The sequence below is a fragment of the Megalops cyprinoides genome, chromosome 9 (assembly GCF_013368585.1).
Source record: "Megalops cyprinoides isolate fMegCyp1 chromosome 9, fMegCyp1.pri, whole genome shotgun sequence".
NCBI classification, from domain to species: domain Eukaryota; kingdom Metazoa; phylum Chordata; class Actinopteri; order Elopiformes; family Megalopidae; genus Megalops; species Megalops cyprinoides.
The window spans coordinates 1345655-1369298 of NC_050591.1; the positions used below are offsets into that span (position 1 = coordinate 1345655).

Consider the following 23644-nt stretch of genomic DNA (forward strand, 5'->3'; position numbering starts at 1 on the left):
ATTCAATAGTATTTTCAAAGACAAATATTTGTAGTTTACATGATGGAGGGTGACTAGTAGTACATTTGTAACAAGACCAATTTAAATGTAGAAAATGAATTTGATATACGTTGTGTTATGGCTGCATTTTGAACAGAAAGTGTTTTGTTCAGCAACATGGTATTTATGTTGCAGCCCTTATATTTTGGCTGGGCCATTGGATGAAGTTTCTTTTTGATTAAGTGTAAAACAGTAAACAGTTTACTTATTCAAATACTATAATCATCTGAGACTTTTAATGAAGGGAACTGCAAGACAGTTTATTTTCCATGACTTACACCAAACAACCAAAATGTCCTAAACACTAAATATACGCCTACTCAAAGGGACAGTACACATACTGGCCAGTAGATGGCACTATGGTCAACTGCCTGGCTCGTTACAAACCATTTGTGACACCGTCATGCCTTCCTTTGATTACAGCTTAAAGGTGAAGCGACATGCTCTCGTAAAAATACATGTAACAGACATGATTCTCTGGTCCTTAAGAAAAATTACTTTTTTGGCAATAATTTCCACGCCCCCGTGTGAGCGATTCAATCTGCTTTGCCTGGGCTTTGCTGTCAGCCTCTAGTGGATGGTACATCCAGCACAAAGCAGGGCAGAGGGATGGAGTGTTGTCACTGGAGGTCAACTCCAGCAGCTGCTGTCCTTTGAGATGCAGGGATTTGGGGTCAGGTGCTGAAGTGAGAGGAGGAGGAGGAGGAGGAAGAGGAGGAAGGCTGCAGGCTGGGTGAGCCAAGGAGTCGCGGGTGGGCAGGGAGGGCAGACTGCACAGGCCGTCCTGGAAATGGCAGAAAGGGAAGGAGGGGTTACACTTCTGGATGGTCATAGGCTGCAAAGAACCATGTAAAAAAATCCACTGTTGGGCACATGACCAAGGACATATATAGAAGGAGAGTGCACAAAAACACTTCCTGATGATTACACTCCGGCGCTGCTACAGGTGGCTGCCCGTCGCGACTGCTCCGATCTAGTTGTATTGTTTGGTCTATCTATTTTTAGCTTTAGCATCCTTTTCTAGCTTTTTGTTTGTTTGTTTTTTCTAATTTTAGTCTTTGAATGCACTCCGCACACTTTAGTGAAGTTTTTCTCGCGTTCCTGCTCATCGGGACACTTTTTTCACCCAAACAATGTGCGAGCGCATGTCGGGGGGAGCAGGCTCCCTTTGTTTACACTCGGGAGGAACTCCTATCATGGCGATCGGCGACTGCCCCCGTGGAATACAAACAACGTATTCCGGGTGAAATAAGGAGGAAATACCGTGGCTGCAGAACTGGGATTAAACGGTGAATGAAGAAGAGGAGATACAAGCCGTATCTATGGGAAATGTGAGATCGCTGGCGAATAAGATGGACGAACTGATGGCACTGGTGAGGAGCCAGAGGGAATTTCGGGAGTGCAGTATCATGTGTTTTACGGAGACATGGCTGCATGAAGATATCCCGGACTACAACGCCACCGTCACCGGCTCTGAGACAATACGGGCAGATAGAGACCGAAGGAAGAGCGGTAAGAAAAAAGGAGGGGGGCTTGCCGTTCTCATTAACAACAGATGGTGCAACCCAGGGCATATTACTGTCAAGGAGAGAGTTTGCAGCCCGGACATTAAACTCTTAGCGGTCGGTCTACATCCGTATTATTTGCCGAGGGAATTCTCACATGCGATAATGATCGCTGTTTATGTTCTGCCATCGGCCGAAGCGAACACAGCGTGTGACGTCATCTACTCGGTGACGGCGGAGCTCCAGTCACAGCACCCCAGCGATTTCATCGCGATATCTGGAGACTTCAACCACGTGACTCTGTCTTCCACTATGACAAACTTCACCCAGTTTGTTGACTGTCCAACCAGAGACAATAAAACCCTGGACTTACTGTATGCTAATGCTAAAGACGCATACAGCTCCACAGCCCTGCCCCCACTTGGCAGATCGGATCACAACCTGGTCCACCTCTCACCCCAGTATAAGCCTCTTGTCCAGCGGCAACCTGCAACCACCAAGACATTCAGGAGGTGGTCACGTGATGCAGTTGAGGCTCTCAGGGGTTGTTTTGAGGCTACTGACTGGGAGGCTCTGACTGAGCCTCACGGAGAGGATGTAGAAGAGCTTACTCAATGCATCACTGGCTACATCAACTTCTGTGTGGACAACGTCATCCCCACCCGCACAGTACAATGTTTTCCAAATAACAAACCCTGGATTACCAGTGACATTAAGGCTCTCCTTAATAACAAAAAGAGGGCCTTCAGAGCCGGGGACAGGGAGGAGATTAAGAGGGTCCAGAAAACACTTAACAGCAAGATCAAGGAGGGCAATGACACCTATAGGAGGAAGATGGAGTGCAGGCTTCAACAGAACAACACAAGGGAGGTGTGGAACGGCATGAGGAGAATCACCGGCTACAACCAGACCAGCAGCCGTGTGAGAGAGGACTGCGTGGCCAGGGCCAATGAGTTGAACCTGTTTTTCAACAGGTTTGATACTGAAGCCCTGGTCCACCCTCCCCCCAGCCCCCTCGACTATTCACACCTCCCATATCACCATACAGCCCCCCTCCAGACCCTCTCAGTACCGGGGACTGCCGTTCCCCCCTCGCCACTCTCCCCAACCATCACAACTGACCAGGTGAAGAGGCAACTGGAAAGACTCCACTCAGGCAAAGCTGCAGGCCTCGACGGCGTGGGGACTAAGGTGCTTAAGGGTTGTGCTGAACAGCTTTGTGGAGTCTTCCAAAACATCTTCAGTCTGAGCCTGAGACTTGGAAAGGTTCCCGCGCTATGGAAAACATCATGCCTGGTCCCTGTGCCCAAGAAGGGGCACCCCAAGGTTTTAAACGACTACAGGCCAGTGGCGTTAACATCACATGTGATGAAGACCCTGGAGAGGCTTGTCCTCTCCCACCTCAGACCCCTGGTCAGACCAGCATTGGACCCCCTGCAGTTTGCTTACCAGGAACGCATCGGAGTGGAGGACGCCATCATATACCTGCTGCACCGGGCCTACTCCCATCTTGACGAGGCTGGAAGCACTGTGAGAGTCATGTTTTTTGACTTCTCCAGTGCCTTCAACACCATACAGCCTTTATTGCTGGGAGACAAGCTCAGATGCATGCGAGTGGACGCCCCGCTTGTGACCTGGATTACTGACTACCTGACCAACAGACCACAGTATGTGAGACTTGGGAGCAGTGTGTCAGAGACAGTTCTGAGCAGCAAAGGGGCACCCCAGGGGACCGTCCTCTCTCCCTTCCTGTTCACCTTGTACACCTCTGACTTCAGGTACAACTCAGAGTCATGCCACCTTCAGAAGTTCTCTGATGACTCCGTTATCGCGGGGTGTATCAAGGGGCAACAGGAGGCAGAATACAGGGGACTGATAGACAGCTTCGTGGAGTGGTGCAGCCTGAACCATCTGCAGCTAAACGTCAGCAAGACGAAGGAGCTGGTTGTGGACTTCTGCAAGTATAAACCTGCTTGGACCCCTGTCGCAATCCATGGTGTAGAAGTTGAAGTAGTCCACTCCTACAAATACCTTGGAGTGCACTTTGATGACAGGCTGGAGTGGACTATGAACACAGAGGCCCTTTACAAGAAGGGCCAGAGTCGGCTTTACTTCCTGCGGAGACTACGATCCTTCAACGTCTGCAACAAGATGCTGCAGATGTTCTACCAGTCTGTGGTTTCCAGTGCCATCTTCTATGCGCTGGTGTGCTGGGGGTGTGGTCTGAAAGCTGGGGACGCTAACAGACTGAACAAGCTCGTCAGGAAAGCCAGCTCTGTCATAGGTGGTGGAATTGAGCTGGACTTACTAGGGGCGCTGGTGGAGAGAAGGATGCTTAACAAGCTGGTGAGCATCCTAAACAACACCTCCCATCCTCTCCATGACTGGCTTGTGAAGATGAAGAGCACCTTCAGTGGCAGGCTGATCTCCCCAAAATGCTCCACTGAGAGGCACAGAAGGTCTTTTCTGCCTGCATCCATCAAACTATACAACTCCTCCCCTCTCCGCTGCAACATGGGATTGACTGGCACCTGTCCCACCCCCAGCCCCACCCCCAGCCCCACCCCCACACACACACATAATCGTTGCACATGGGATAATAAGTGTTCTCTAGCCATCTGGTCAGGATTTGCACTATACAGTTATCATTGTTTTGCATATTGTACAACAATAACTGTTTTCTACTGCATTTCATACTGTATAATAGCAATAACCTTACCCTTGTTTATTCTTGCTTCATAATTCATTGTATACTATGTATATAATCATAGCACATGCATGATAACTTGCACGATAATTCAACATATAATTGCACAAACTTCTTTCTATTTGTTGTATTTTATACCTCTTATTTATTTTATTCAATTTATTCTTTGTTGTTTTGATGTGTGCCGGACGGTGCAGTTGTGACCCTCAAATTTCCTTCGGGATTAATAAAGTATTTCTTATCTTATCTTATCTTAACCCTAAGATAAGATAAGATAAGATAAGATAAGATAAGATAAGATAGACCCTGTCATCGATGTTCATCTCACCTCCACTTACTAAGTACAATATGTATAAATTTTTCCCTCACAGTAGGTGTGGATGGAGACTGGACGGGCCTCTGTGAATAGGTGTCTCAAGCAGCTCCACACAAACACGGATGTCACAGTGTGGGGCTTTTGACACCATTCACAGTGTGTGATTGGATGATGCTAATATGGGAGGCCACCAGCATCCGGCCCAGGATAGAGACCATGATGGCCATTATGCCTGGGTAAGACAAGCTGCTTGTTAAATTGAACGGGAGCTACGCTGATGCTACACATTTTCACATGGAAATCTGCAAGCAACAAACTAATCGAAGACATTCCATTGCAACAGTATAAATGACAACACACTAGAGGTAACTCTCTGCTGTGTAATTTTCATTGGAAGTGAGTGAATGCTGGCGCGTCTGGCTGCCACTGCTCCCCGGAGTCAACTGTGTTTGTTTGTAGGCTAGGTCTAAGTTATTTTTACGCACTGTCAGCGCCATCGTTTATAGTCATTTTAATTGTGTACTTATATGACTTCTATCTCGTCCATTGTTTTTGGGCTCATGTTGGCCAAATAGCCTACAGATCTGATCTGATCTGATATAAACTAACCAATCTATCGCAACTGCCTGGCCTGTTTGTCTACCGGAGCTGAGCTGCCAACCTGAACTACTCACTGTGGATCTATTGCAACTCTACCATCTACCACATCTGTGCAGATCCTCAGTGCTGTTAAAATATTTTTATGAAACCCAACGGACTGCTGATACCCCTGCCCTGCCCTGCCTAGCCCTGACCGTGTTTACACCTTCTCTGCCTACGGGTCTACCGGGGCTACTACCACCCCATGCTACAAACTGTGGATCTACTACGTCTCTGCTCCTGTTTCTGTGTGGATTAGATCTGGGAAGGGAACTGTTTGCTACCTAACGTGATGGTTTGCTGGTACACTTACCCCCTGCCTGCCTGTACTGTTATGTGCGAGCCCTCTTAAGGGTAGCCTACTCCGCTGTGGCTGCTTAGGTAAGTTTCTTGCTCGCTACACTAGTGGGTGAGTCTCTTGCTTAAGCTGTTGCACTCACAGGGACTTGGCTACCTCCGTCGCCAACCCCTAAGAGTGTCAGTGGGTTACACTTGATGGCTAACGTGCTAGACTGTTAGGACGTGGGCTGGGTGCTTCAGTGTTAACCTGTTGCTGTGTCCGATGAGCGTTTGCTTAGCTGGACCGATTGGCTGGCTAAGCCTGTTCCCCATCTCCATCCTCCTCAATGCAATCTACAGCCGCGTTGCTGCTCTGGCTCTTTGTCCATGAGCTTTGGCTGACACGCTGGTTTCGTTGTGAGCCCTGTCAACATCTGCACAGACCACTGCGTTCCTCAACCATGGCTCTAAAATACTCATCAGCATTTCTCCACAGCTTGCGAAAGAACTTTTACAAACTTCTCGATGCCCTTAAAGCACACCAACACCTCGGCATACTGCGTCGTCGCCCCAAATACAGCCACAGGGGCTCTCGTAGGAAGTTTGCCCGTTATCACCATCCAAACAACATTGACTCTCTCTGGAGATGAACTCGAAACACAAATCAGAACGTTGTAGAGCGTACTGCTGACTTTAACATGTGTTCCATAACGTTAACGAAAATCCCTCAAAATTGCTCTACTCAATTTCTCTTAACAAGAAAGCGCCTTTCATTAATGATGTAATTACAGATATGGGCTTTGACTTTTTGTGTTTAACTGAAACCTGGCAGGTACCAAATGAGTTTGTCACACTAAATGAAGCCACCCCATCTGGGTATGAATTTACTGATAAGCCAGGCTTGACTGGGCGTGGGGGAGAACTTGCTGTGCTCTATCGCTTCTGTTTTAAGGTTATGTGTGCGTCTCTGCAAGATTTCTCATCCTTTGAATGTCTTGCCTTGAAATTCATCGGTGGACTACCACTACTCCTTTTACTTATCTACAGGCCTCCTAAACATCTCCTGTTTTTTTAAACGAATTTGCTGAGCTGCTATCCTCTGTGTGCCCTATGTATTCATCTATCTTGGTTCTGGGTGATTTTAATATACATATTGACTCAAACAACTGTAACTTTGCTGATAATTTTCTCAATATGCTAAACTGCTTTTATCTTACTCAGCATGTAAACTTTCCCACCCACTGGACCAAAAGCTCACATTCGAGATCTTGTCTGCACCTCTGGCATCTCTCCGTCTGACCTATGTCCTAAGGATCTTTCTGTCTCTGACCATAAAGCTGTTCTGTTCAATATTGTTGTTCCTCAGCCTCACCGCCGTCTCCGTGCCTCACGCTCCATCACCTATAGGAACACTAAGAACATTAATACAGCTGAGCTATTAGACACACTGCAATCTCAACTCATGGATAAGCCATCTAGCACATGTCCTGATGATCTTGTATTACTTAACAATTCTCACCTATCTAATACCTTAATACCAGTCTCCTTCCTACGCTCTGCTCCATGGTTTACACCTGAGCTGCGCAAAATGAAGGCTGCTGGCCGCCAACTGGAGCGACTTAGCAGAAAGACTGGCCTAACAGTCCACGCGCAGGCTTATAAAGATCATGCATTGGCCTACAAGGAGTCTCTTAATGAGGCTAAATCCCTGTATTATTCCACTATTATTGCCAGAGGTCAGCGAAACCCTAGAGCCCTTTTTTCCACAGTCAACAAGTTATTCCAGCCTGCCAAACCCTTCCCACTTACTCCCTCAACTGATCTCTGCTGTGGGTTTCTTAATTTTCTCCAGAGCAAAATTAGCGCCATCTACAGACAGCTTCAATTACTCCCTACTGCTACTACCTTGAGTGACGCCCCCACTCGCATTACCAGCTCAGTCCTTCTCTGTCTTTACACCTGTTGATGAGCACTTTGTCCATGACCTTGCCACTAAGGCTAGGTCCACCACCTGCCTCTTGGACCCTATGCCCACCCCACTAGTTAAGACCTGCCTGCCGGTTCTCTGCCCCCTCCTCATTCATATTATAAATTCATCTATTCTCACTGGTTCTGTCCCTCACTCTCTCAAAACTGCAGCCATCACTCCTGTTCTAAAAAAATCTGGAGCAGTTGCTGATGATTTTAAGAACTACCGCCCCATTTCCAACCAGCCATTTGTTGCCAAACTTCTTGAGCGCACTGTAGCCTCACAACTCCAGGAACACCTGACCCATTTCAGCCTATGGGAAGTGTTTCAGTCCGGTTTTAGGGCTAAGCACAGCACCGAGACGGCCCTGGTCAAGGTCGTAAACGACCTACTCATTGCTGCTGATACAGGCCATGTCAGTATTCTTTTACTGCTGGACCTCACAGCTGCCTTTGATACGGTCTATCACCACACACTGCTCACCCGGTTGGAAAAACTTTTGGGTGTCACTGGCATCCCACTCTCCTGGTTTAGATCATATCTCACGGGTAGGGAACAGTTTGTCTCCATTGGTAATTTCAGGTCCCCCAGCTCACCTCTCTCGCATGGTGTCCCCAAGGGTTCTGTCTTAGGTCCCCTGCTCTTCATCACCTACATCCTCCCCCTTGGTCACATTTTACATCAGTATGGTTTAAACTTTCACTGCTATGCTGACGACACACAAATTTATATTCATACTAAGCCCTCCCACACAATCCCTCCCTCCAATCTGGTCACCTGTCTCAATGCCATCAGCAACTGGATGACACAGAATTTTCTTAAACTTAACCATGACAAGACAGAAGCCACCCTCATTGCCACACCAGTGGTGCTGAGAAAGCTTAAACATTCACAGTTGCCGATCCCTGGCTATTTCACCACTACTACCTCTGAAGTCAAAAACCTTGGTGTCATAATTGATTCTACCCTCTCCTCTCACATAAAATACAGCACTAAAACAGCCTTCTTCCACCTCAAAAACATTTCCAGACTCCGCCCCTCACTTAACTCCACCACTGCTGAGACCCTCATTCATGCTTTCATAACCTCCAGACTTGATTACTGTAATGCCCCGCTCTTTGGTGTCTCAGCAAAGAGAATAAACAGACTACAATACATACAAAATTCAGCCGCAAGAGTTCTCACCCGTACTAGGCCCTGGCAACATATCACTCCCATACTCCATCAATTACACTGGCTCCCTGTACAATACCGTATTCAATTCAAAATCATTCTGCTTGTTTTCAAAGCCCAACATAATCTAGCACCCTCTTATCTTCCAAACCTCTTAACTCCGTATCAACCCACCCGCACCTGACGCTCCACTGATGCTCAACTCCTATCCACCCCCTCTGCCCATCTTCGTTCCATGGGTGACAGGGCATTTAGTGTGGCTGGCTCTAAACTCTGGAACACCCTCTCACTTGCACTACGTCAATGCACTTCACTTTCCACCTTCAAATCTATGCTAAAAACTCACCTTTTTACTCTGGCTTTTTCCTCCTACTCCTAACTGTCCCTTACATCTCACCCCATCCCCTGTCATTTTCATCTTTCCTATGCTACTTTAACCTGCTCAGTCTTGTCCTATCTCCTCGCTTATATGGGTCTTGCTGCGTTTTGTTTTGTTTATTTTTTCTGACTGCTGTCAAACACTTATCCCCCACTGATAGTACAATGTCTTTATTAAGTGTAAAGTGTCCCTATATGTTGTCCTATATGCTGCTCTTATGACGTGTTATTCTTGGCTATATACTGCTTTTATCATGTTATTCTTGATTTTATTGTGCAGCGTCCTTGGGTGACTTGAAAGGTGCTCTAAAATAAAATGTATTATTATTATTATTACTTGCTGAGTGTTACTGGACAACCCCGTCTGTCCATGAACCTCCTCCATGTGACCTCGCCAGAAACGTGTCACCGGAAACCGCAGACACACCTGCAATGCCATGCTCTGCTGCTGAGACCTCCTCATAGCCCTGCTGACGCTGAAAGGCCTCAAAGTTGATGGAAGCGTCATCCTCCGACAGGCCCTGTGGCAGCCGTCCATCTCCAGGGCGACACACTTCAAAGCGCACCCAGTGGTAGCTGAGGGGGGTTGGGAAGGGAGCCATGAGAGCAGGATTCCTCACACATCACAGACATTATAATGTCATAAGACCAGCGCTTGTAGATTATGATACCCAGCTAGTGTTTCTCAACCATCAACGGTAAGTGGAGCCCCATTTACCTAGTTCTTAACTGGATATTTTAAGGCAAACATCCCCCCTCCCCCCAAACCCCACGCCCACCACCACCACACCATCATGACTGTCATACAACTTGTTCTGTTACTGCAAAAAAAAATCCTATACAAGGATATTAACCCAAGCATTTTAAACCAGTTAAGTTTTGGTTTTTCCATTTTTGCTGTGTATATGCAATGTTTTGTATGGTGTTTTTATAGACGACGAGGCACAGCCCATGAAAATTTGCCAATAGCTAAATGAGACACTATACACAGCATGACATGGTTTGAATGGTTTTGACTGAACGCTGTCCCTGGTAAACTAATTAATAAAATAGAAATATATTTTATATATAAAAATAAAAAAGGATGTAAGACGTACTTGCTGCATTTCCGTGCCCCTGGGCAACTCTGGATCAGGTTCTGGATGGTGGGATGGGAATACCCGAAAAAGTCAGCTCCAGATGGCACAATGGAGCCCAGCGGCTTACCCCTGTGAGCATCAGAAAGGTGTTGGATCTTACACCATTTGCATGACTGTTACACTACCTTACTTAGCACTAATAGTTCAATCCCTTAATTACACACATATTTCATCAATTACAACGCAGCCCGGGTCTCTCCAGCGGCAGTCTGGAACGTGACTGGAACTTGTGTAATGCCATACTTGATGCAATTTTATAAAAACAATTTCCTTTAATTATTCAATTAATATATGCGTCTATCAACTCTTCTAATGTTGTTCCCCCCTGTCGCCCTGTGTGTGTAATGACCTTTAAGTTTTGTGGTAAAATGGCTCACCCCATTCACAGTAGATTTAGCTTTTCTACCGGTTTTATAATGGTGTATTCTGAGAAATATGCACATAGCTTTTTCACAAGAAGTCTGGGAAGCAGTGAGACGAGCTGTTGACATTGTGTGCTCCATACCTCATGGCTGCGATGGCCTTCAGCAGGTTGGTGTGGCAGGTGAGGGCTGAAGAGGCCACTATCGCATTCTGAGGGTCCTCTTCCGGAACAATCTCAAACTGCAATGAGCACATGGCGTCCATGAGCAAAACCCTCGGCACTCTTTACCACACTTGGCTACTACATACCCATCATCTTCACCTATGGTGGTCATCATATTTTTAATCTCACGAGACTGGAACATGTGAAAATGCCACTCAGGCAGAGGACACTCAAGAATCCTTCTTTCTTCTTCTCCTTTTGATATACAAGTCTCTGCACGAACCTGGAATCCTAAGCGCCCCTTATTCAGTGAACAGATAGATTTTATCATTTACCAGCTCTTACTCCTTTCTGTTCCATTGTCTGTGTCTGCCTCTGCCTACAGGAAGGGAATTGTTTTGTTGGTTTTCAGCTTTGTTTTTTTGGATTCCTTCTGGAAATGTACTCTGTGCTCTGTTTGGAGACAGTGCCACTGTAACAATGCTTTATACGAAATATATTTTGATTGCTTGAGTGTTGGATGGCATGTGCATGCACACCTGCGGGCCAGCACCCCCGTCTTTGATCTGACAGGTGTAGAGGCACTGCAGCTCTGGGCTCTTCATGCTGGCAAACACGCGTGTGCTGCAGAAGCCTACAGGGTAGATGGCGTTCTCATCGTGAAAGAGGACCCTGTCTGTGATGATCTGGGGAAAGAGACACCATTCACCAGCACTGTTAATCACTACAGTGACCGCACAAGATGTCTGTGACGTCCTCTCCCTGTGAATATTCATGAAACAGTTGGTTCTGATTGCTGCCACCACAATTCTTTGAAGTCAGGACCAGTCAGTACCAATGGAGTATCAATTTTACTGGTCACGAACATGCATGATCCCTCAACTGATGCCTTTAGGTTCCCTAATACAGAGACAGAGACTTCCAATGTAAAGCTCATAGCACGTGGTCTGACATCTCATAACTACACATTCAGTATAACTGTGTTAAGTCTCTCACGGCTTCTCATGACGCGTAGCTGTTGTAGTTTGAGCCTCAGTATCTAGAGATGATCTTACGTACTTTCTTTAATCAGAAACCAGAGCCAGTGGGGGTTCTTCCTCCAATCAGTAGCCCTGTTTCAAGGAGATGCAGAAGGCATTTTGTCCAATCAGAAACCTTGTTTGTGACAGCAAGACACTGACCTCCCCTAGGCTGTACACAGTCAGACCCCCCAGGACAATGGGGAAGACAGGACGTCCTGAGGAGTCCAGAGGGATCGGCTGGACCAGCTTGCGGGCTCCCCCCTCCATCACCTTCCTCTTCTTGGACACCTTCTTCAGCACTGGAGAGAGACACTGAACCACAATTTACATTCATCTACACAGGGGCCCACAAGCCATACCAATGACGATTCTGAACGCTTAAAGCTGTAAGGAGAGAATGGATGCAAATCCAGACTGGACCACCAGCCCTGCGACCGCATCTGCCTATGTGCCATTGTCTAAACACTATGCAGGCTAGAAGGGCTATGTGATTCCCTCAGACTGACCTCAGAGATATAGGTACACTATATGGACAAAAGTATTCGGACGCCTGACCATTACACCAACAGGGACTGTAATGACATTGTATTCAAATACATATACGTTAATATGGAGTTGGTCCCCCTTTTGCAGCTATAACAGCTTCCACTCTTCTTGGAACAATGCAGTCAGGCAGGTAACGTTCTCCCGGCATCCGCCAAACCCAGACTCGCCCATCTGACTGCCAAACAGAGAAGCGCGATTCGTCACTCCACAGAACACGTTTCCACTGCTCCACAGTCCACTGTCGGTGTGCTTTACACCACGCCATCTGACGCTTGGCATTGGACTTGGTGATGTGAGGCTTGCATGCAGCTGCCCGGCCATGGAAACCCATTCCATGAAGCTCCCGCCACACAGTTTTTGTGCTTACATTAATGCCAGTGGAAGTTCGGAACTCTTTACCTATAGAATCAGCAGAGCGTTGGCGACTTTTACGCACCATGTGCCTTAGCAGTCATTGACTCTGCTCTGTGATTTTACATGGTCTTCCACTTCGTGGCTGAGTTGCTGTTGTTCCTAAACGCTTCCAGTTTCTAATAATATCACTTACAGTTGACTGTGGAACATCCAGCAGGGATGAAATTTCACGAACCCTCTTATTGCAAAGGTGGCATCCTACCTAGCTCTTCAGAACGACCCATTTTGTATCACAAATGTTTGCAGATTGAGACTGCACGGCTAGGTGCTTGATTTTATACACCCGTGGCAATGGGTCTGATTGAAACACCTGAATTCAATAATTAACAGGTGTGGCCAAATACTTTTGTCCATATAGTGTATGTGCTTAGATATATTTATCTATCTATACATTGCATCCAACTAAATATACTGTATATTTAAACAGCTGGATGTTTACTGAAGCAATTTAAGTTTAGTACCTTGCTCAAGGGTACAACAGCAGCAGACAGCAACAAAGCAACCAGCAACTATCTGGACGCTGGTCGTTCAACTCAGCCGTGTCATCACTTCAGATGGCTGCCACTCACCGTCCTCTCTTCCATTCTCCCTCCCTCGTTCCTTTCGCTCTTTCTTGGGCTTCCTTGGGAGGCCCTCGTCACCCCCAGAGATGCTGGGGCTCATGCTGTGACCCACTGCCAAGAGTGACGACCCCACTGAGCTGGAGCTGAAGGCCACAGGAGCATAGGCACTGGTGCTGGGGGCAGACAGCAGCTCCCCCTCTGACAGAGACTGGTACTGCAGCAGCGTCTTAAGAAGGAACCTGCCAGGACAGTTCAAATACACAAGATACACATATTTTAAAACATTCTGAGCATATACATCTTTACAGTGGAAAAAACAAACATACCATGCGAATGGATATGGATTAATACAATAGGTATTTGGATTTTCACTTTTCAGATTTAAACAATAATGCCTGGGATGAGAAATTCCAGTGTTCTTCAATGTTAAACTACAGCCACTACATGGGTAAGGACTCCCTTCATCTGACCATGCACCTCTACATTAGCTGCTGACTGAAGGAGAACTCTGAAACCTGCAGGGCTGGAACCAGCTATCTCTGCTAGAAGCTACTTTAAATTCAACAAGCAGAAACATGGGTCCAGTCTTTAAGGAGTAATGCAGTAAACTGGAACTTCACCAAATCCTGGCCTAGACTGCAGACTGACAATAACTCTCAGAAACATGTGGACATGGTGCACAAGGACAGCAGCATGTGACATGCTCATGTCAGGAGAGGTTAAGTCAGGCACACCTGCGCTCCTCCTTCGCACGGACAAACTTCTCCTCCAAGTGGGCCACCTCATCACAGAGAGCTGCATTCTCCTAGGGGGTCAAAGGTTATGATTGTTAGGCTATTCAGCAGGGGGCTCTTACCCAGGGAAACGTAAGTAACAATGGAAAGAATGTATGAACTTTAAACATGTTAGCTGAATGCTCTTGTAAACACCATTTAAATAAGGCACCGCTTAGCTTGAGAGTGGAGAGATTGTTACCCCACTTACAGTATATGGCTTAGCGCAACCCACACAAGAAAACAGAAAAACAGAAAGTTCATAAGGATGTGATTCATGACCTGATGAAAACTATCATAGCAGGCAGTACTGTCAAGCACAAATAAGAACTACAAGCTCACAAATATGATGGTGCGGGCAGCCTTGCGCAGCCTCAAGTACTTCAGCCGGTACTTTTCATTCTGGTTCTTGCGGAAGACCTTCTTGCATTTGGGCCTGGACTCAGAGAGGCCCGGTGGGGAGGGGAAGGGGGGCAGCGAGGCACCAGAGCTGGAGCTGGAGAAGGTGGCCTGGGCAGGGGATGCCAGGAGCGACTGGGCCGCAAAGGCCCTCAGCGCCTGCTGCCGCTCTTCATTCGTCTGCATGCAGGAGCGAGGAAACCAGAGTCAGAGACCACAACCACAGCCTGCGCAGACGCCCATCAGTGCCAACCCGCCACCACGTGCTCCCCAAACATCGCTAAGACATCAGCATGTCAGAATACAGTTCAGTTCCCTTTTGGTTCGGCCCATTCAAGAAACACACTGATATTCACTTAGCTGAAGATCGCCTTTTATTTTCTGTGGAGGTTTCTCAATTCTTGGAATGATTTTCTGTCAATTCCCTGGACTGAATGAACTGAAACGGAGCTGACCATAACTGTACAATATGAGACACATGAATACATGCTCTGTACATGCTGCTGTTCTTGTGAGTTCATTAGGAGCTCTTTATTTGGAAGTCGCTCTGTACACGATGTAGATGTACATTTCTCCCCATTATCTGCACTCGATGCTGCTTGCTCTAATGGCCTCATAGGTCAATAACAGACATTGTAAGACAAGAAAAGCGACTGCTACATGAATAAATACAAATGCAAATGTATATGTAAATGTGGCAAGAACATCAGAATAATGCATATATAGAGTATGCCATAGGGATGACAAGCCAAAATAACAACACTGACATTTGAATGAATAGAATGAATGAATAATCTCATGGGATCTAGTACATGGCTGAAACAAACATAAAGTAAAAAAAAATCATGTAGGGACACTTTCTCGAATACATATTTTATACTGTCCCCTGTCTGCAGACAGAATAGGGAATTCCTCCCCTTGCTGGTAAAATTATTTTCTTGTTATTCTGCTCCATTAAAGCAGATCTTTCTCCTCTCACCTCACCCTACCAGTGGCCACTTACCAACAGCGCAAAGACCCCATTTCTGTTCTCAATCCTCTTGAAGCGCCTGCTCCCTTTCTGAGTCTGCAACATAGTGGAACACTGAGTCCCGCACACCCTTCCAAAGGAAAAGCTGTTCCTCACTACCAGATCAACCTGCACTTCAGGAGAACACCTCCTCGCCTCCTCAGTTTTAAATATCTTAAGATAACAGCAGTACAGTTCAGAGCTCTCAGATTAAGCTAAGAAAAATTTGGTGACACTTTAATTCACAGCTCTGGTAGCGCTTAATGACAGTGCAGTTGTTACCTTGCTCTGCATTTCCATTTCCTAACACTAGATACGTTTGCTGTATTTACCAAGAGGAAATATTTACACAGCAAGAAAGTCTTGAGCTGGGAAAACAAATATTACTTTTTTAAGAACCACAAGCGAAAGAAGTCTAATTTGCAGAATTAATATTATAATACATCATTCAGATTAATGAACCTGCAATGAATAATCCTTTTTCTTTACTATATAGCAATGACCCATCTTTGTCTTCTAGGTTCAACAGCACAGCACTTAGCTATCCAAATCTGCTCCATCACTGCTGTAAATTCTTTCCTCACAAACGCTAATCCAACAGAACAAACAGCAAACTGAAATGAGAATGAGAAGACCGTATGCAAGATAGAAAAAACAAATGTTTGTACAAGCAGGTTAAATGAAGATGCATACATTCTTTTCTTCCACAGGGTTGAAATTAGCATTGCAGGAAAACTCTACATGTAATCCTTGTCATGGGTAGCATTTAAAGTTCTGTACAGAGATTAACACAATGAAACCAACACAATGGAGAGTGTGCTGAGAAAATTACAAAGAACTAAGCAGCCAGGCATATTAGTTGCTTTCTCACAAAGTAAACATACTGTAGATTCTATTTTAATATTTTCAATATGGTAACTGAAGCATGTATTTTAAAGAGCTCAGGTTGTTGAGAAAACTAAGTGTGTGACATACTTCACATCTTACCTCACGGTACATCACAGCTTCAAGACTCGACTTTGCACTGCAGATAGAACATAAGTACTTAGTTTTGACCTAATAATAGTGATTTCTTGCAATATAATACTTAAGACCATTAAAGACTTAAATGACTAGACAAACGATAAAAAAATGATTAAAAACTGATGAAAAAAATTATTTAAAAAATTACTAAAATAAGGAAAACATTCCGAATTAAGTGGGATTTACATTAAGATTAAGGCTATTCCAGCAATAAAGGATTACTGTTTCCCTGCATTAAGGATATGATACTGTAATGAGTTATTGAACATCCATACTTTGATTGCACCAGGCCTCTGTCAATAATCCTCTGCTTGATTTCTTTAATGTGCATTGGCCTCCCGGCCTCCTCAAGGACTATCTGAAAAGGAATGAGGACAAACATATGACTGTGCCTGGATCAAAAAGGGCACATTTGAAGGTGCAGCGGTATTCTGTGAGGTTAATACTACACTGACAAAACCAAGTAGAGCAGGCTGCGCATCACACCTGTGCAGCATCGAGCCACGTGAGATTGGGCTTGTCTGACACATCACTTGGTGGTTCCCTGAAAAGAGAGAACAAATTTCTTGTTTAATATGATTAAGTACACTGTAGGTATTTTAGTGTGCACAGCATATAGTCTGCGATGAGATACAACAATTTAATTAGTCTCCACCTACATGATAGGGGGTGTGAGTTAGTAGCGTAATATTATTTCCCTAAATTAATCTGTTGATCAATGTGAATGATTTCTCCCAATACAAGAGTTCTATTTGGGTGCAACGTGTGTTGTTTTCTTGTGTCCAGTATTTATTGCATATCATATGCGGCGTTAGTTACAGTCTACCTTACAAATTATACTGGCTAGTTATTTATAGTCGAAACAGGCAGATCACACCAGTAATGTCTGTTGGGTAGGATATCTGTGCCCACGTCATAGCCCTTACGTCTCTAAAGTTTCTGATGTTCCTGACAGGCTTGCCATGTTGTCCAAGGCGGGGAACAGTGAGTAACTGCCCTGTCCGTCTGGTTCCATTTCTGACTCGAAGTTGGAGAGAGTGTTCAGGGGGTCCATCGGAGATAGAGGGGTGCTTGGGGTGTGAGTGGTATTGGATGGCTGCAGCAAAACACAAACGTGAACTTGGCCATCTTTACACACCACATGCAAAATATACGAGGCACATCGATTCTGGACAACAATTTTAACAAACCAGCAAGAGTAATACTTATTTGTTTTTAAAATGTAGCCCTATATTCTGCATACACTATTGTTATATAGCAGCAAACAGCCCATCTGCATTGTTCTCAGTCGATCAGTTGGCTAGCTCTTGAACGACCGATCTGAAGCTATGAGCTAACAAGTAATGTTACCATATTAAGTAACCGACGGCTAAGTGCAGTGTTTGGCCAGCTAATGTATTTATGACCCCACATCATTACTATAGGCAACATAATCACGGATGTGTTGTGCAGCCCTAAAACGACAGTAACTTTCCTTTGTTTCGTTAATCAGCTAGTTAACCAGCTGGCTATTCCATGTGCATGTTTTACCTAGCCAGCCAGCCAACAATTGTGATGGAAGTACCCGTTGTAATATTCGTTACTTACTCCGCTTCTGTCAGTTCGAGGCCTTGGTTGCTCCTTTCCGTGAATCATTGGAGATTCCTGCAGCTCTTCGCCAGTGTCCATTGCATTGTTCAACCAGTGGGGCTAGAGGAGTGATCAGCTTGCTAGCGGAACTTCATGTCAGATTTATTTTTTGCTTTTCAAACTGTGCTATTAAACAGTACAAATATTTTATTTTATATGTATTCTTCAGCATCACATAACCCAATCCGTCTCCTCTCGGAACCCAGATGATTAACTTCCGTTTTCGGAGAACAGTGCATTTAGAAGCACCAAACTACTGTGTCTTCTTTCTTCTTCTTTCATAAATGTATTCAACCAAAGATGCATATCGCCACCTATTGTCGTGGAGTGTGGATCAGACGAAGGCTCATAGGACTTTTTAGTAGTGTGAGGGACAGAGTTTTACTGTGTGTGTGTGTTGCAAATGTATTTCTTGCACTTGATGCATGTATACTGTGTCTTCCTTCCTTCTTGGGTCCACACACATTGCAGCGCTTCCTTTTGTTGCTACCGGCTGCAACTTAGAATGATGAAAACACTTAGTTCAGGAATTGTACTAATACCCCTGTAGTCAACAGCTGAGGTGGGAGTTCTGGCTTGTTTTTTCATACTGTTCCTACCATCGTCAGCTTCCTCTTTAGGAGCTCCTGTCCCAGCTTGTGTGAAGTAAAAAAGTTATTGCATGTGATGTTGTGGCCACAGAGCCCATGTATCATGTCCAGGACAACTCGCATCTCTTGGTTCTTTTCAGGGGCTCCTCCATCTGGCTTCCTTGTATACACTTGCAAGTTCCACGCATATGACGAAGCAGCATCACAGGCAGCCCAGATCTTGATTCCATATTTTGCGGGTTTAGACAGTATGTACTGCGTGAAGAGGCAGTGGCCCCTAAATGGCATAAGCTGCTCATCAGCAGTAACATTGGGCTGATTCCCCTGGGTTGTAAAACAAGGGAAGGCAGTCCACCCACTTGTCCCACACTGACCTGATTGCAGCTAGCTTGTCTCTCTGCCGCCGAGCTGGTATGGTGTCTCGGTTATTGAAGTGGATAATCCTGGAAATAATGTGGAAGTTTTCCAGAGACGTTGCATGGAAAAGTTCTCTGCCAGTTTCTGAATCCCACAGGTATTCTGTGGATTCCCCGTTGGATCTGAAAACACCAGCAAGGATAAGAACCGCAAAGTATGCATGTAAATGGGTTTGGTCTGTCTCCTTCCACCTCTCTCTAAAAACACGTCTTCCCTCCAAATTAATGCAGTCCAGAATAATTTTCTGGATGGTGTCTGGGATGAAACGTTCAAAAGAAGACTTTATGTCCTACACACGAGTAACTACCACCCATGTCAGCCCTGGCTGCATTTCAGAATGATTGATACAACAGTGAATGATATTGGCTAATTTGCATATCAATGAGTAAATGAAGCAAATGATTGGCTTGTGGCGGCCATGTTTTTTGATGTATCAGCTTCTTCTTTGCAATTTAAGTTGGGATTTGATTCAAGATGAAATTTCATGCAAATCGGCCCAACCGTTCAGGAGAAGTCATTTTTGATGAAATCATAATTATGCAAATTAGCTCAAAATCCAATATGGCGGACTTGAAAGGTTCAAAAGGCAAAGTTTTGTGACTTTTTGTCAAATGGGTCAAGGGGGCTGAGCTTTTGAAAATGGCGATTTCAATCCAAGATGGCTGCCAGGTCTGACCTACTGACACCATATTGTAGACGATTGTTCTGGAGATGACCCTCTACCATCTTACCAAATTTGCTGACTTTTCCATGCACAGTTTTGGTTTTATGGGCAAAATTGGAAAAGTGTCAGAAGAAGAATAATAATAATCCGAATAAAAACAAGAGGGTTCCGGCACTTTTGGTGCTTGGACCCCTAAAAATAATTCATTGCATCATTTTTCTTTTAGTAAACATTGAAAATGGGTCCCACAGCCCTGAACACCACACAAGGGTTAAATCAATTACCGTAGCTTTTGTTCACAGAGGTCAGGTACTTACATTTGTTGGGCAATAATGTGTACTGTAATAGAGCAATAAATTTGAAAAAATCTGAAAAATCCTACTAAGATGAAAAATAATGACTTGCATGTTGATTAAATTAATGGTAATTAATTTCAGTTTATCTGAAATTGTACAAAGTTTATCTGAAATTGTACAAATAACTGTGTACAAACGTGCAGCATTTAAAAGTGCAAGTGAAGTGCAGCTTGAAGAGCTGGATGGCCAGCGTGTCCGCTGTTAATGCAGGATTCTCATTACACCACATAGGGGCCAAGACGATAGTAAGCAGACCCTTCATCTGCCCAAAACTGTGTGTTTTGAATTGTTACATGTCTGCATTAACAAACGATCTCTGTTTAAAACTAACATCAATAGCAGATTGATCAAAACAGCAGATAGACTCGCATTGGCTTCATTCTTTATTGGGTTAAATTTTTATTGTGAAACAATTGTTGTTGCAGATGTGAACCAGCAATTTGTCTACAAACCATACCAGCCTTAATCAGTAGGCATTAAATGCAGGTGTGCAGCTTCAGACCAGACTTGATAGTACTTTAAGCAGTATGGCTGTATGCACGGTTGTCCGGGGCTGGTTCCTGTTTTTATTGGATTTAAAAATAATTAATAGTTGTTTTTTGTTTTTGTCTTCTGTTAACTTTTTTGTGAGAAATGTCAACCAATCTTCTCCACATAGAAGAAGGGCACGAATAGGATATGTGGTTGTGAAAGGTTGAGACAACAACACATCCTTCATAAGCTGAGCGCAGTGGCTTAGCTGGTGTGTAGGGCCTGATGATGTATAGGAAGAATCTTCAGGCCAGACTTTTTCTTCTTGACGAGTCTAAGTTGTTGATCTATGATGTTCAGTAGTTGCTGTTGTTGTACACGGAGGTGGTAGGATTGGTTGGTTATCCAGGGCTGTGTGAACAGATGCTTGGCTGCTCCTACCATGGCCCCACATCTTATGCTTATTTTAGTCCATCGCAGGTCAGCGCGCTTACGGGCAACTGTGTTGATACAGCCGTTATGAAATTCTGACAAAAGGACGCATTCCTCTCCGTTTTCCAATTTTTGCTTTGTGACAGGCCATACTGACCACCACTGTGTAGTCTGTGTATATCAGACCACTGTTGAGTGTCACTTTCAGGGTCTTGACAGACCAGGAGGCTAATACCATGGTCGTTTCCAGTGTAATGATCTGATCCTGGAAGGGAGACAACTTGGCTGAGATAAACAGAAGCTCTGTCTTGGCCAAACCAAGACTCAGTTGACGATTATTTACTCTGAAATTTGGTTGGAACATGTAAATAGCTAACATTAGCTATGCTTCCCCTATCATTCAGCTGATTGCATGCAATAGACCAAACATTAAGCAACGTTAATGTAAGTAAATTGCTGGGTTGTTAGATGAAGCCATCTGTCAGTATCCCTTACATGTAAATCTTCAGGTGTCACCGCCATTGTTCCGTCCACTGTGTCTTCAACTCCGAACTTGTTGTCAGGACTCAGTTGTTTGAAATAACCAGCCTCTGGCCAAACTCTGCCTGTCGTTCAGTTAACATAAGCTGTCAATCAAGGTTCAAGGGGGTCGTGTGGGTGTAATTGCATTGAAAGTGACCATTCATAAGAGGGCCAGTGCCTGCCCCCACGCTTCGCGTGAACAGAATTCAACTTCGCGTGAGCAGAACTCAACTTCAAGAGCAGAGTTAACCTGCGCAAGCGTGTATGCCCTCCAGTGCTCGGCAAGCAGAAATTCTCTCACACGTGGTGGCTGTTCCTGTGTCCGGGTGTTTTTCCGTCTCTGCACCGACCAAGCCAGCGGTGGTTGGTTGTTTCCTTTTGTGTTGCGTCCATCACCCATACCCCTGGACGCCATTACACCTCTGGGACGTAACATAAATTGGGGGCTGGTCCAGGATATTTTTTTTCTCTTTTTTTGTTTGTGTCCTTCTTTTTTTTCCCGCCCCGTATTTGGTTTTTTTTTTTTTGGCCTTGCGGATGTAAGGATGACCTCTTGTTGCTGGCTGAGCATTTTGGAATCACGGTTGGGAGGCAGGCACTGAAGAAAGTTATCATGCTGGCTGTGTGTGAAGGTCTGGTGGAGCGGGGAATGCTTGTGTTGGGTGTGTCTGCTGTGGGAGACGTTCCCGTTCCCGTAGCTGGGACATCTGAGGTTTGGGGAGTAGCGCAGCCAGAGGTGGAGGCTAAAGGCACGCTGCCACCCTTCGTGTCCGCTGTGACCGAGAGCGAAGGCTCCCTGTCTGGTGGTTGCGACCCTCGGTTGAGAGTGCATTTAGCATGCCTGCAGCATGAATCGGAGGAGAAGAAACATGCACTCCAAGCGGAGCTTAACTGGCAGCTAGAGGTTCACCGGATGGAGTTGGAGGTAGAGAAGGAGATTAAGATACGGCAGCTCGAGCTAGAGGCAATGAAGATTGCTGTGGCTCCTGTTGCGCAGTCCACTCCTGCTGCCTCCCCCGCCGCGGACTCTGCCCCAGTGGTTCCCCAGACCGGGTTTGACGTCAGCAAGCATATTAGTTTGGTGCCGACTTTCCGTGAAACTGAGGTAGATTCTTATTTCAGTGCCTTTGAGCACATTGCAGCTTCACTGCAATGGCCTAGAGAGGTCTGGTCTTTATTGCTGCAGTGCAAATTTGTGGGAAAGGCACAGGAGGTATGCTCTGCGCTGTCACTGGCCGAGAGCCTGCAGTACGACAAGGCAGCTATACTGTGAGCATATGAATTGGTGCTCGAGGCTTATCAGCAGCGGTTTAGGAACCATCAGAAGTCCTTGAATCAAACATTTGTTGAGTTTGCGGGAGAGAAGGGGATTCTCTTCGATAAATGGTGTGCATCCAGCAAGGTGTCTGATTTTGCGACTCTTCGTGAGTTAGTCCTCTTGGAGGAGTTTAAGAATTGTTTGCCTGAGCTTATGGCTTTGTATCTGAATGAACAGAAGGTGCAGTCATTGTCTCAGGCAGCTGTGCTGGCGGATGAGTTTAGTTTGACACACAAGAATGTGTTTGTGTCTCCTTGTGCCCCGACTCGGAGCGGTGAGAAAACCCCCACAGTCACCAAACATCAGCAGTTTAGCTCTGCTCCGTCCGTTACAAGGCTGAGTGGAAATGTTTTTATTGTCATACAGCAGGTCATGTAATTTCTGACTGTCCAAGTTTAAAAAGCAAACAGCAGCGACAACTGTCGGACCAGTCTAAGGGCGTGGGTCTGGTTAAGATGGTCTTTGGGCCCCCTAAACGTCCGGTCATTGTTAAACCCACCCCTGACTCTAGCTATGCTCCTTTCATGTTGGAAGGGTTAGTGTTGAAATCTAGCAACCGGGAGAAGCAGAAAGCCGTAATCATGCTGCGTGATACTGGTGCAGCGCAGTCATATATTTGCTCTGACACACTAGATTTTGCGGATGATACTTTCGTTGGGTCATACGTCCTTGTGCAGGGTATTGAGATGGGCTGTCTGAGGGTTCCACTGCACACCATCTGACCTTGTGAATGGTTTTGTTAAGGTAGGGGTAAGACCCTCGCTGCCGGTGAAAGGGGTTGCCTTAATTTTGGGGAATGACCTAGCGGGTGGTAAGGTGCTACCTT

General features: G+C 45.4%; 1 protein-coding gene across 3 annotated transcripts; it reads right to left on the minus strand.

Moving 5' to 3' along the window:
* Positions 1 to 294: 294 nt before the first annotated feature.
* On the minus strand, positions 295 to 18278 carry tbrg1 (transforming growth factor beta regulator 1). Of its 3 annotated transcripts, none has more exons than XM_036537118.1 (15): positions 18007 to 18278; positions 17346 to 17515; positions 16906 to 16963; positions 16695 to 16777; positions 16384 to 16420; positions 15391 to 15453; positions 14331 to 14567; positions 13950 to 14020; positions 13222 to 13454; positions 11852 to 11991; positions 11210 to 11356; positions 10650 to 10747; positions 10103 to 10213; positions 9433 to 9581; positions 295 to 823 (listed from the first exon to the last, which is right to left on the minus strand). In XM_036537118.1, exons 1-15 carry the CDS (start codon positions 18085 to 18087, stop codon positions 714 to 716), a joined length of 1788 nt encoding a protein of 595 aa, XP_036393011.1. In that variant the 5' UTR covers positions 18088 to 18278; the 3' UTR covers positions 295 to 713. The 3 variants fall into 3 exon arrangements, with proteins under 3 accessions (XP_036393011.1, XP_036393009.1, XP_036393012.1); XM_036537116.1 differs by having other exon boundaries at positions 16372 to 16420; XM_036537119.1 differs by lacking the exon at positions 15391 to 15453.
* Between the last annotated feature and the right edge of the window lie 5366 nt (positions 18279 to 23644).

What these genes read in the sequence shown, in the direction of transcription:
- tbrg1 (XM_036537116.1), bottom strand. Translation starts at nt 18,087, where the DNA reads ATGGACACTGGCGAAGAGCTGCAGGAATCTCCAATGATTCACGGAAAG. An exon ending in CGTGGCTCGATGCTGCACAG is followed by an intron (nt 16,778 to 16,905) that starts GTGTGATGCGCA and finishes ATTCCTTTTCAG; the next exon opens with ATAGTCCTTGAGGAGGCCGG. An exon ending in CTGCCCGCACCATCATATTT is followed by an intron (nt 14,021 to 14,330) that starts GTGAGCTTGTAG and finishes TTGACCCCCTAG; the next exon opens with GAGAATGCAGCTCTCTGTGA.